The sequence below is a fragment of the Dipodomys ordii genome, unplaced genomic scaffold, assembly GCF_000151885.1.
Source record: "Dipodomys ordii isolate 6190 unplaced genomic scaffold, Dord_2.0 Scaffold18, whole genome shotgun sequence".
In the NCBI taxonomy this organism is placed as follows: domain Eukaryota; kingdom Metazoa; phylum Chordata; class Mammalia; order Rodentia; family Heteromyidae; genus Dipodomys; species Dipodomys ordii.
In genome coordinates, this window is record NW_012267234.1 from 18,836,769 (window position 1) to 18,850,161 (window position 13,393).

The 13,393-nt window shown below is 64.9% G+C and overlaps 1 protein-coding gene across 2 annotated transcripts in view; it reads left to right on the forward strand.

The window, feature by feature from the left end:
- Gse1 (Gse1 coiled-coil protein) overlaps positions 1 to 13,393 on the forward strand; it is a 63,454-nt gene that overhangs the window by 27,989 nt on the left and 22,072 nt on the right. The window contains exon 1 of one of the 2 annotated variants that reach the window (XM_013012895.1): positions 10,615 to 10,831. The exons of the other annotated variant lie outside the window; for it this stretch is intronic. Within the exon in view, the coding sequence (XP_012868349.1) occupies positions 10,615 to 10,831 (217 nt within the window). Of the gene's footprint in view, positions 1 to 10,614; positions 10,832 to 13,393 lie in introns of those variants that run through there. 2 annotated transcript variants of the gene reach the window in all.

A 13,393-nucleotide genomic window follows, 5' to 3' on the forward strand; every position in this document is an offset into this window, starting at 1 on the left:
GCCCCCTCCCCCGCCCCCCCATCTGCGCCCCCTGCCGCGGGCGGGAGCCACGCGGGACGGCCGGGAAGCACCTGCCGCCCGTGGGGTCTGGGGCTGCGCCCCGCCAGCCTTTTGTCTCAAAGTGCGTGTGTTTCAAACCCGGGGCCCCGGCCGGGCTCCTGCGCCGCCCTGGGGCCACACGTGTGGGGGTTGGGCAACAAAGCGAGCCCACAGATAAAGGGGGGCGGAACAAAAGGCCCAGCGCCCTGGGAGGGAGCCTTCCAGCCCCCTCGGAGCCGGGCTCCCGGTGACCTGGGCCCCGAGCACTTAAGTGTTGCTCACCGTGTTTTCTCTGACGCCTCCGCCCCCAGGCCGGGAACCTGAGGCGGCCGCGGCTGACTCAGCCCGGCCACAGGTGAGGGGCCGCGCCGCCTCCCCGGGCCTGTGTCACCTCGCCCCGCCCGGTGGGCTGGGGAGCCCCGGCTTGGGGTCTTGGCCACCTCCTCACTTCTCAGGAGGTCACCCCTGACCTCCTCCGGAGGCGGGGTGTCCCTTGGCCCGCGGCCTGCCTGGCCTGGTCCCTGGGCCGCAGCCAGGACAGGAGTGGGGCGGGGAGCCGGGGCTGGAGCAGGCCCTGGTTTTGACGCTTGGACTTTTTTTTTCCCCTGGAGTCTGGGGCGGCTGGGTCAGCCTGGGGGGGGGGGCGCTGGGGCAGCTGGGGCAGCCTTGGGAAGGAGGTGGGAGGCCTGTCCTGGCTCCAGGCGAAGTTCTGTCACCCGCGGCCAAGCTCTGAACCGCGGAAGGCCCCGGGCAGACCCAGCCTCCACAGTGCAGGCCCTGACCTGTTGGATGCAGCTTTTCGGATCCCAGCTTGTCGTTGAGAGGGGTTTGTAGACCTCTTAACTTGGTGTGTTTCAACTGCTGACCACAGGCCTTTCCAGCCCCCCGGGTGTGAGGGCCCAGCCTGGGGCGCTTCAGAAGTTCCCAGGTGGGGTTCATGGCCCTGGTGGGGTCGGACACGGGCTCACAGGCCGGGCACTTTGGCACAAGGGCTCCCACAAGGGGTGGCCCCTTTCTTTGGAAGCCTCTGAGCTTTGGCACCGCTGCCTCCTCTGGCAGGCCCTTGGCGGTGAGCAGCTTCCCTGTGTCTGGAGGAAGTTCAGGGCCGCAGACCCTGAAGGCCTCTGTGGTTTTGGAGCTGAAGCCTGGCCTTTGGCTGGGCTCCACATCTCTGGCCAGGGGAAGGAAAGCCAGGTTAGCACAGGCATGGCGGATGGGGCCCCACCTTCCAAAGGAGACCCCCTCACCCCCCAGCTTGGCCTGACCCTCAGCCCCTGGCCCGGGCTGGGCTGTGGAGGGCAGGGCCTGGTCTTGCTCTCTTGGAACAGGAGAGCGCAGGTGAGCAGGACCCGGCTGCCACTTTTTTTCCCCCTTGCCCCCAGGAACCCGCAGGGGCTTGGGCTTTGCGAAGTCAGCTCAGCTCGCAAGGCCGGTTTTTCCTGGCCCCATGGAAGCCGTGGAATTCCCAACCTGGGTTACTCAAAATCCAAAGCCTGCCAGGCTGGATGGGAGCCCTCTTGGGGTAGCATGTTAATTACCTGTGTTGTGGCAACAGCAGCGTCCTCCAAAACCACAGGGCTGTGTGAGGCCTCCCCCTCCCTCCCTCTCCCTGCACGGGAGAGCTGTGTTTAACCTGCAGAGATCCGTGTTTCAGGTGACATTTCAGCCTGACGCCTGTGCCTGTGCCGCAGCCCTGCCGTCTTGCTTTAATTTTCTTCCCCCATGGAGTCTCAGATCTCCACCGCCCAGCCAAGTGCGGCGGGGGCCTGGTGCTGCTGGCTTCACTTCCCTGCCCTGGCCTTCCTCCCTGGCCCGGGCCACAGCCTGGGAGGTGACGTTTCTGAGTGTTCCTGTCAATGAGAATTTATTGAGCGCCTCCTCTGAACCCAGCCGCGCGCGCGCTGCTGGGAGGTGTACAGACAGATAAAACAGGAGTGCGTCCAAAAGCAGCCCTTTGCATGTCTGCCAAAATGCACGCTCAGGGGCCTTTTAATCTTGCTTCTGCAGCTCCTCTCCCCTCCAGCCTGCTCAGACGCACGCAGCTACGCTCTCCGTCCTCTGTTTAGCCAGGCCCCGTCCTCACGGGCTGCCCCTCGCCCGGAATTCCCCCCCCCCGTGCCTGTTGTCCCCAGGGTGCCCCCCCCTCATGGGGGAAGTGAGAGCCGGCAGCGGTTCTGGGAAGGAGGCCAGCCTGATGGAAGGGGCGTGTAGGCCGGGGGCCAGGGCTGAGGGTGGCCTCAGGGTCCGTCCCCAGCTGCCAGGGCCAGCAGGCTGAGGCTGAGGGCCTGCAGGCGTCCCGCGGGACCCACAGCTTCTGGAGGGGGAGAGTCTTTTGTCTTCCTGTTACAATAAAAGTGGTGCACGGGGGTCACAGTTCTGGAAGTCAGGTGAGGAGCACATGTGTTTTGGGACAGTGTCACTCCTCCGTCATTGCTCTCTTCTGCTTTTTGGTGGTGGTGGTTTAGTTTTTGTTTTGCCAGTCCTGAGGCTTGAACTCCGGACCTGGGCGCTGTCCCTGAGCTTTTTGCTCAAGGCTGGTGCTCTACCACTTGAGCCAAGTGCCCCTTCCAGCTTTTTCTGTGTATGTATGTGATGTTGAGGAATCGAACCCAGAGTTGATGCGTGCTAGGCGAGCGGTCTACCATGGAGCCTGTTTTTTAACTGGTGAGGCAGTGTGGGAGTGGGGGCTTCCAGCCCAGGGCTGTTACTTGGCTGCCTGCTGGGGCAGAAACTGCAGATACACAGGCCTTGTCTCCGACCAGCAAAGTCTAGGCCCCTGGAGCAAAAGATCCTGGGACCTGGGCATCAGCCCTCCCCCCTCCCCCGCCTGATGGCAGTGGTGTGTGGCTAGAGGTTCACTGGCCAGGAATCCGTGGGGAAGATGGCCCGGGGGGAGGGGTTCCGTTTCTGCCCCCCTCCTGGGGACTTCTGTCCTGGCCAGAGGAGGAGGGGGGAAGGCAGTGGGTATGGAATCCCACCCACCCGGTGTCCTGCGGCCCGGACTGCCCAGGTGTGTTCCAAGCCCTTCTCTTGCACGGCTCCTGGCACAATTGCAGCTGGCTGAGCCTGTCGTTCTGTAGCCCGTGCCTCACTGACCGAGAGCTGGGCATCGGGGCCCTGGGGGCTGGGAGGCATGCCCGCACTTGCACACGGCGGCTCCGCTGTCCTCTGCTCCTCTCCACCCACGTACGGCCCCAGCTCCTGCTGTCTGTTGTGAGGGTTTGGTTTGGGGCTGGGGCTGGGGCTTGAACTCGCGGCCTGGACACTGCTCTGCTGTTCCTTATCCTTGTCGCTCAAGGCTCTCACCACCACCTAAGCTGCACGCTCGGCCTCACGGTCCCCACCCAGGGCACAGCACCTGGCCTGGCCCTGGAAGGATTTCAGGGCTCCGTCCCTCTCCCTCCTGGTAGTGTTTGGCCTGGGGTTCCCCAGTGTGGAATCGGCCATGCTGCCTCTCCACTGACGGGCTGCCTGCCAGGTCCCCCGCCCCCTGCGGGGGTGCACACAGCCCAGGGCTCCTTTGAGGGCTGTGGATTTTATTTGGGGTCTGGGCCTGGGATGAGTGTTAGCAGCCCACCCCTCCCCCAGCCGTTCTTGGGCTGAAACGGTGGGTCTGTGGCCGTAGGCAGCAATAAAAGGTATCGACCGGTGAGCTTTTGGTTGGAGCCGTATTGATGTTGGACAGGTTAAGCCGTCCCGAAGGAAAACCCACGTGTCCGGCTGAGGAGGATGTTACCCGTAGAGTGGGGGCAGGCGGGGGGCAGGCAGGCCTCCTCGGGGGCCTCTCCCCAGCCTGCGCTCTTCCAGTACTGAAGGGCTGGGTCCTGGGCACGCCCGGGTGGGGCAGGAGTCTTCCCCAGCTGCCACCCACATAAGTCTAGAGATGGGGTCCACCTCGCTTTCTGCCCAGAGGGACCCCGCCTCCCACCGCCACGGCTCTCCTTCCTCAGGAGGCCCAGGCCAGCCAGGGAGGGGCACGCTCCACCTAACAGCATCCCCAGAGAAGCAGCCTGTGGGACAGAGACCCAGTCACCAGGCCCCGGGTCCCCGTGGAAACTGCCCCCTCTTTGTAGCTCAGGGCAGGATCCTGGCTGGCATGTGAGGAGGGCCCCTTTGTGTGTGTGTATACCTGTGTGCATGTGCGTGTGCGTGTGCATGTGCGCGTGCATGTGCTAATACTAGGCCTTGAATTCAGATCCTGGGCACTCCCTTAGCTGGATCACTTAAAGCTGGTGCTCTACCACTTTAGCCACAGCTCTACTTCTGGCCTTTTGCTTGTTTTTTTTTTTTTTTTTGTCGGTCGTGGGGCTTGAACTCTGGGCCTGGGCGCTGTCCCTCAGCTCAAGGCGAGCACTGTAGAGCTGTAGAGTGAGCTACAGCGCCACTTCTGGTGGTTTATTGGAGATAGGAGTCTCATGGTCTCTCCTGCCCAGGCTGGCTTTGAACCGTGATCCTCAGATCTCAGCCTCCTGAGTAGCTAGGATTACAGGCGTGAGCCACCAGCACCCGGCTGGCCTTTTGCTTGTTAATTGGAGATGAGTCTCATGGATTTTTTTGCCCAGCTGCCTTCAAACCATGATCCTCAGGTCTCAGCCTCCTGAGGAGTTGGGATTCTCAGGGCAGGTGGGCCGCTCTCCAGCTCCGTGTCACCGGCATGTATCTGTGAGGGGTTTTGTGACACTTGTGGGTGGTTCTCTTCCCGTTTTTCTGATGTTGCACAGTTCAAGTGCTCCTCTGCATAGCTGCTTTGGAGAGGATGTCCCCCGCTGTGGTCTGGTTGGGGATGGTTATTTGTGCTCAGAACCTGTCCTGGGCCTCACTCAGCCCCAGGACCCTGAGCAGTAGGGACCTCGTATTGCACTCTGACGCGTGGGGCAGAGGGGTGCTGAGCTAGAGTTTGCTGGGGAAATGGGGGGGAGACCTATGTGGTCCTCCTCAGCACCCTGACACCCAGGCCTCCCCCCCCCCCCCCCCCCCCGCGCCCCCCCCCCCCCCCCCCCCCCCCCGCCTGTTGAGCACAGCCCTTCCTGCATGGCCAGGAGCCTGGGTGTCGGGATGCTAATCCTGCTCCATAATCCACTCTGTTCCAGGGAGGGCTCTTAACACACAGCTGGAACCCCTGGGATCTTGCCCTCCTCTTAATCCCCACGTGCCTGGTGGTGACGTTCTGGCCCACAGTTCATGAAAACCGTGGAGAGTGGAAATCAAACATGAGACCTTGAGCTGGGTCTGTGACCAGGGCAGCGCTGTCTGGGGCCCCCGTGCCAGGCGCCCGGCCGGGGTGTCCACCCGCGGAGGGAGAAGCTGGCTTGTCCCGCTCAATGCTGGCTGGCTGGTGCCCTCTTCCTCTTAGGTTGACGAGCGCCTGTCCAGTGCCAGGGTTCTCCTGCTGGGGCCTGGGAGGCGGGCTGGGGTTCCTGGAAGTTCTGCCACACATACAGATCCTGCCCCCCCTCCCCCCGTGCCGGCGGGACTGGTGCTGCTGAAGGGGGGAGGCTGGCGCCGGGGCAGGCGGGAATCCTCGACGCCCTGAAGCCGTTTTGCAAGCCCCACGCAGATGTGTGGTCTCTGTCCAACCCCACGCTCAGACCCCGGGAGGAGGGGAGGTTCTCTCCTGGGCCTGTGAGCTCCGGAAACTGGAACATTCCCCCCAGTGTTTCAGAGAGAGAGGGCCTTGCTGCTACTTGGAAGCGCTGTGAGAGCCGGGGACGCTTTTGTGGCTTGATGGCTGTTGTACAATTTGGGGCCAGTCCCGGCTTCCGCAGCCTGGCTCTGGTTGACGCAGACCCCCAGAGGCCAGCGTGTGGACGCCCTCCTGGCCTTCCCCCCACATCCACCTCTTGCTAGTTGAGCAAGGAGTTTAGCCTGCCCCCACCCCCCTGTCAGGGCGGGGACTGTGGGTGGTAAAGACCCCGAAGCTGCCTGGGGACAGGGACCAGCCAAGGTGCTGGCAGGATTGGTTGGTGGTATTGTGGCTTCTGAAACTTCAGGAGAAATTGAAAATGGATGTTGTGACTTGAAAACCCAGTTTTAAAATGCTGCCTGCAGATTTGCTTCTCGGGCCAGGCATCCACAGGTCTCCGGGCCAGCCGCCCACGGAGCGGGGCTTGGCCTTCAGCCAACTCTTCTCTGCCCCGTCATAAAACTGGAGTGCCAAGCCAGGCGCCGAGGCTCACGCCTGTCATCCTAGCTACTCAGTAGGCTGAGATCTGAGGATCTCAGTTCAAAGCCAGCCTAGGCAGGAAAGTCCGTGACACTATTAAATAAACCACTAGAAAGCCGGAAGTGGTGCTGTGGCTCAAATGGTAGAGCGCTTGCCTTGATCTGAAGAGCACAGGGACAGCGCCCACGTCCAGAGTTCAAGCCCCACGACCGACCAAAAAACACCCCCAATACTCAGGCAGGTGCTGTGTGGAGGCCACATGGTCACACGGGACCCTGCCCAGCCACCCACCCAGCACCTCACGCTGCCCCAGATCACCAGGTTCCCGGCCCAGCTGTCCCGTGGTCCCCACGGCCTCTCCAAGAGAGGGAAGGCCTATCCGGACCTTCCCCCAGCCCCCGATGCTCTGAAGAGACCCGCCCCTCCTGTCCTGCCACTGCTCTTGAGCCTTGTGTTGCTGCCCTGCTTCTCCAGTAGCTTCCTGGAGCTCCACAGGCAGAGACATGTAGATGCGGCCTGGGCACTGAGACTTAAGCAGTGTCCTTTGGTCTTCCTCTGGTCGGATGAGAGGGCCGGGCCCCGACCCTGGTGGCCTCTGGCCTCCGTCCCATGGAAACTTGGAGGCTGGTGTCCGTCCCCCGGGGACATCTGCAGGAGGCCAGCAGCACCCACTGAAAGGCTCCTTTGTGCCTGGGCGAGGCCGGCAGGTGGCCTGGTTGGCATGCTGTCTCCAGCGGCCGCCCCGAAGGGGACCCCTCCACCTCGCTCACTCGCGGCTCTCCCCGGCACTGCCCGCCTGCTCTTGTTCTCCTGGGCCCGCCCCGCTGGCCTCTGCCCCCTCGTGGCGGCTGCAGCGGCCTCAAGCTGGCTGCTGTGGAGCCCTGATTCCCACTGCTGCTGAGCAGCGTTGCCGTGCTCTGCACCCCCACTAGAGGGCCTGGCCGGCCCCGATGGGGAGCCTCACCCTCTACAAGGCTCCTGCTCCTCCACGCCGCCTCCCACGCCACCTTCTGTGTCCTGTCGCCGCCTCCTCCAGGCATCCCGAGACCGGCAGCTCCGTCTCGGGGGACAGCTGTAGGTGACCACAGAGCAGGGGACAGCAAGGCCCCTGCCCAGCCTGGCTCCTTTTGATGTGGATGACTTAGGGGGTCTGCCGTGGGGAACACACAGGGGGGCCTGGCGGCGTGGGTCAGCCGAGTGCCGCTTCCCGTTGACCTTCTGCCAGGGCGGTGTGCCCCCCTCCGCCCCCCCTTAGTCACAGCCCTGGACCCTTGCCGCCAGCCTTGACCGGCCTCGGCCTTTCCTGTCTTCCCTCTGGCTGTGGGCTCCCTCTCCCCATCCCCCCGCCTTGCACGGCAGACACTTAGAGTAATTGCGTCAAATGTTGCTGCCATCTGTTGCCTGACTTCTGTCCCTCACCTCTACCCGCCAGCCTCTGGGGCTCCCTCTCCTGGCCTGGGTGCCTGGGGCAGCACGCGGGCGTGGTGTGGCCCTGAAGGTGCCCCGCCGTCATGGGGGGGGCAGCCCCACGGCTGGGTTCCTTATTGTGGGGGAGGGGCTGCTTCCTGTCTTGCCCCGCCCCCACGGTTTCCAGCCGAGGCTGCCCAACTCCGAGCAGAGCCCCGGCCACCCGGCCACCTGCTGCTGCTTGCGCTCTTCTGGTTGGGGTCAGGAGCCCAGGGCCCGAGCTTGCTGCCAGGGCCAACGGCTCGGCCTGCTGGTTCCCTGGGGGCCGGGAGGCACTTGGGGCTCTGCTCAGGCTTCCCATGTCTCCGAGACCCTGCGTCAGGAGCCCTCCTCCCCCCCAAAAAAAAAAAAACTCTGCTGTGCGGTTGAGCAGAGCGGGTCCGCGGCAAACATGATGATGAATTTGCTGTGGTGGCCTTGTGCTGCAGCAGGGTGACCCCAGCCTCGTCAGTGGCAGAAAGCATCGCCCCTTGGGGCTTTAGGGCTGGGGGAGGGGGCCACACCGAGGCTGGGTAGGGAGCAGCCTTGACTTGTGTGTAAACACAGCCTTCTACGGTGTTGAAAAATGGTTGGGGAGGGGGTTGATGGGAGAATCTGGGTCCTGGTTGTGGGGGGGGCTGAGAGCAGAGCCCCGGGGCTGCGCACGGGGTGTGATTGCCCCAGGGGGCTGCGGGGGAGGGGCAGGTTGGTGCTTGAACTGGGACCTAGCAGAAAATTGATCTCTGCTATTAGCTTGTAATTACAGCGCGGGGAGGGAGCAGCCCGAGGCCTGGTGCGTGAAAGGGAGCGGTAATTACGGGATGGCAGGGGGAGGCGGGGCCGGTTAATGCTGGTGGATGCGGCCCTGCTTCATTGTGGAGGAGGGGAGAGGGAGGGGGAGGGGGAGCGGGTCAGGGCTGTGTTTCCCTGGCCAGGTCCCAGCTGTGCTGGGGTTCTTCTGGTTGGTTGGTTTTTCTTACCAGCATTGTGCCTCCTTGACTGGATCAGAAACCAGGGTTTGGGGAGGGGTGGGGGGGTTGCTGGAGGCTGGCAGGAAGGCCCCACCCACCAGGAAGGTCATGACGTGGCTGCGTGTGAAGTGGGCACTGGGCCATTTTGTCCACAGGGCTTCTCTGGGCTTGGAAGCAGGAGGGGAGGGGAGGGATCCTGGTCCTTTGGTGTGAGGCGGTGGAGCAGGGCCAGGCCCCCCCCCACGCTTGTTTTCTGCTGAACCCCGGCAGGGGCTGAGCTGTGCAGGGAGCCTCCAGCCCCCGGCCTCATCCATCACGGGCCTTCCCGCTGCTCTGCCTCTCCCGGGCTGTTAGGATAATGAATTCACAGAGCTGAGCGTGCACACTGGCCTCCGAAGTTAATAAATACCTCTCTAATGAGGGCCGGGCGCTGCTGCCCTGGCCTCCCCGGGTCTCCGTCCCCTCCCGCCCGGGCCAGCTGTGACAGCCTCTCCAGGCAGCACCTGACAAGAGCATGTCTCCCTCCTGTCTTCTCTGGGGACTGCAGGCCACGGCCCTGATGGAGGGGGCCGAGGCCCTGTCCGGCCTCCACGGGCCGGGGTGACAGTCCCTCCTCCCGTCCCGGGCTGTCCTGCCCTGCCCGCCTGGCACATTGGAGGAGCCGTGCTAATTTTAGACTCCCCTAATGAAGTCGCTCGCTTGGAATTCTATTTTGGGTGTCCTGACATCAGCAGAGCAGCTTGCCAGGTCCTTGAGCACACCGACCCTGGCAGGGGTGCTGGCTCTGGGGCCCCAGGGCCAGAGCTGCTGGTAGCCTTGCTGCGGGTGGGGGGGGGCTGTGAGCTGCAGGAGGTCTGCCCGCCCCGGACATGGAGCCCAGCCCCATGCTGGCCGCTCACCCCCACTCCCCTTCCCAAACCTGGGTCGTGCTCTCGGATCAGGAGGGGCAGAGGTAAGAAGGACAAGTCGCTCCTAGGTCCTCTGTCAGCCGGAGCATCTCGGCCTGCTGGGGGTCGTGGCCGCTGCTCCCTGGTCCTCGGGCTGGGACGCGCCCCACGTCGGCCGTTGTGGCACTGCGTGGTGTGGGCTGCAGGTGTCAGAGCTGGCCCGGCATCCAGTGTGGCGGGACGGGCTCTGGTGTGGAGTGTCTGCACCCCGCCCAGGCCCCAGCCTGCCTGTGGAGGGGTGCTGGCTCTGAGGGCCCCGGGCAGGGTGGCTGGGGCCTAGCTGGCGTCAGAAGGAAGGAGGGACCGCGCGGAGACTGCTGGTCAAGGCGGAAGGTTATTTGCGCAACGGTCGGGCCTCTGCTTGGGAGCGCGTCCCAGGCAGCCGGCCCCACACAGTCAAGCACCCTGAGCGCAGCCACCCGCACAGCAAGCTGCGTCGGCCTCTCGGTCCCTGGGACGGGAGGGGTCTTGGCAACTCCTCGCCCCGTGGTCCTCCAGGGGTGATGGGCAGGGACAGCTTGCCTAGGTCTTCAGTCTGATGACCCATCCAGGTCCCGGCGTGGGTACTGAGGGCTCCGTGCCGAGTGGGCTGCAGGCTTTGGGGGTTCAGGAGAGCGTGGCGGGGCAGTGGTGGACCCTCAGCTGGCCCGGGGCCTCCTGGTCAGCACCGATGGCTCTGTGGACCTCAGTTTCCTTTTTGGTAATGGTGCCAGGCTCCTGGCGTGGGCCGTGCAAAACACTGGCCGCTCTGTGCGCCTCCTCACCCCCAAGGCAGTTTACCCTGCGTCTTCTTGTGCTCTGAATGTGGGCTCCGTTGGGTCTCCGCCAGCACCCTTGGGTGTGGGGCCCTCTGTACCTGCCCGGCCAGTAGGCCCAGGCCCACGCCTTTGGGTTTGGAATTCCCGGGGTCCGAGGCACCTCGGTGCGGGTCTGTCTGCACAGCGCTGGCTCTGTCTGCTCCTCTCCCTCCTGCCCTGCATGCTGCCCGCAGCCCCCGGTGCCCGCTCTGCTCTCTGGGTGACCTGCTTCTTCTCTTCCTGTTTCAGGCATGAGCCATGAGCCCAAGTCCCCTTCACTAGGGATGCTATCCACCGCCACCAGGACCACCGCCACCGTCAGCCCCCTCACTCCCTCTCCGCTCAATGGCGCCCTGGTGCCCAGCGGCAGCCCGGCCACCAGCAGCGCGCTGTCGGCCCAGGCCCCGCCGTCTTCCAGCTTCGCTGCTGCTCTGCGCAAGCTCGCCAAACAGGCGGAGGAGCCCAGAGGTAAGAGGCGCTGCTGCCTGCGCGGCGCCCCCTCCGGCCTGGCCCACACCCAGCGGGTGTGGCGATGGGAGAGGCCGCCGGCCACGTGACCCACAGCAGCACCTCCCGCCAGCGCGAGACCGGGGGTCCCCAGCTGTTCCCCTCGCTGCACCTCTGCTTCGCTCTGTGCTTCCCTCCCTGAGCCCTGCCTCAGCCCTGCCGCGTGCGTGCGTGCTGCGGGCCACAGGAGCTGGAGCCAATTCTGGGGGTGCAGGTCCTGCCTCTGTGGGTGACTTGGGGGTGCTGATCGTGTCTGTGATTTGGGGGTGCTGATCCTGTCTTGTGTGATTTGGGGTGCTGGTCCTGTGCATGTGTGATTTGAGGGGTGCTGTCTGGGTCCCTGGCTCTAGCTTTAGGGGTCCTCTCGGAATCCACAGGGCTGCTGATGGCGCAGACGCACTGGGAGACTCGGGCCTTTGGGTTCTGGCCACGCCTCCCCTGCATTCTTTTCGCACTCTGGGGTTCAGAGCTAGGGGATCCTGGGTGCCCATGCCTGCCATCTGCCTCGTCCTAAAGCTTCAAGCTGAGAGTCCTGGACTCCAGGGCGTGGGGAGCCCGCAGACACCGCCCCACGCACAGGTGCTTGGGCTTCCGTGGAACGGCCAAGCTCTTCTGGTTTCGATCTCTCCCTCACTGCGTGTCCCTCCCTGTGTCCTGGCTCACAGGCCTTGGTGAGCCCTGGGTGGGGGCCCACCAGGTGTGTGCGGGGTGCCCTGGGCTCCTGCTCCCTGAGGCCTGGCCTGGGCCCTGGCTGCCCCAAGGCGGCCGCCAGCTCTGCGCGTGGGCAGCTCTGCCTTTTGCTGAGGAGGTGGCCAGGGTCTGCGGCGGCTGGCCAGCTGGGGGGGGCCTGTGGCTGGATCCCCCCGTCTGACGCACAGTCTAGGCTCCTCCCCGCCCCGCCATCTGGCCCGAATGATGGGCACGTGGGTGGCCCACGCACCGGAGGCTTCTCTTCCACGGCTAGGTCTCTGTGTCTGGGAGCTAAATGTGCCCGTAGGTCCTGACAGCAGAGGACAGGCACGGTGGGCGCGGGGCTGCCTCCGAGCCACAGCTTTGAGGCTCCGGTGCCCAGGGACTTTGCAGCAGAGGGGGGACAGGAGGACAGGAGCGTTGCTGCTGTCTGAGGCTCCAGCTTGGCTGGGCAGGTGTCTGGGGCATGCAGGGCCGTGTGGAGCTGGGGCTCAGGGCCGTGTGGGGCTGGGGCTGGGGGCTGGCGCGCCCCGCCCGGCCGGTCCCCGCCCAGCAGCCTCAGTCATAGCCACCCCGGCTCCAGATCTCCTGGGAGCCCCAACCTAGACCTCGCCAGCCCCCACCTGTAGGATTGATTGCCCAACAGCCCTGAGATGGGCCGGGGAGGGGAAGCTGAGGCTCAGGATCACGGAGGCCCTGGGTTGGTGGGGGGCAGGGGGCGGCCGTGCACAGGCCCCTGGCCGCCCCTTGCTCCGGAGGCCGCGGGTGGGTGTGGCAAGCCTCCACGAGCACTCTCCACACACGTTCCGGCTGGGGCCCCACCCACCCCGGTGCAGCAGCCACGTGGGTTAGCGGCCCGAGCCGCTGCCTCTGCCTCCTGGGCCGCGGCCCGTGAACTGTGTGGGGAACCTGTGTGGTCTGGCTCTGGGGAGGGCTGGGCTTTCTAAACTTCAGCTGTAATTCACGTGCCGTAAAAGTCACCCTGTGAAGTGCCTGCGGCCCCGTGTTTCCAGCACAGAGCGTGCAGCCATCTCTGCTCTGCAATGCCGGGACACTGTGTCCTCCGCTGCCCCTCGGCCGGCAGCAGCCAGGCATGTCGTGGTCGGAGCCTGGCCTTTCCTGCTCTGTGGGTGACCGGACGGGAGGCCCTGGGTGCTGGCCTGCTGCGGGCAGCGGGCCTGTGATGGGGTCCGCACTCCATCCCAGCACACGTGGCGGTCGGCCGAGCCACGGCTGTGTGTCCGGCCGTGCCAGGTCTCACTGTGGCTGGTCCACTAGCCTGGACCCTTGCCCACGCCGGGTCCTAAGCAAGGGCATTGCTGAACCTGACACGGAGAAACCACAGCCCCACCCCGTGCCCCTGCCCTGCACCCCTGCCTGCCTTGCCAGCGGCCTGCCAGGCACCAGCCTTGGCACTGTGACTCGGTGGCATTCCCAGCATGCTCAGCTATTGTGGGGGGGCGGCTTGCAGAGCTGGCGGGGCTGTGTGTCCCCCCTTCCCAGCCATCCTCATTGGCTGCCGAGGGTGCACTTGAAAATTCACTTCACACAGAGGCCCTTGCCCTGCCCTGCCCTGCCCTGCCAGAAAGGCAGAGGTGGAAGAGAGAGGACCCTGACCCCCCAGACCCCCCCATAGGATTGAGCCGAGGGCCGCCACCCAGGACTTGGCCCACATAGGCCAGGCGGCTGGGCTCCCTCGGCCATGTGCATGGTGCCCTCATGGCCTGCGCCCCACCCCACCCCTGAAGCCCAGCCTGGGAGCCCCCAGGTCCTGCCCTGCGTCCACCCCTGCACTGCAGCTGGGCTCTGGGCCTCAGCCTCCTGGCCTCCGCT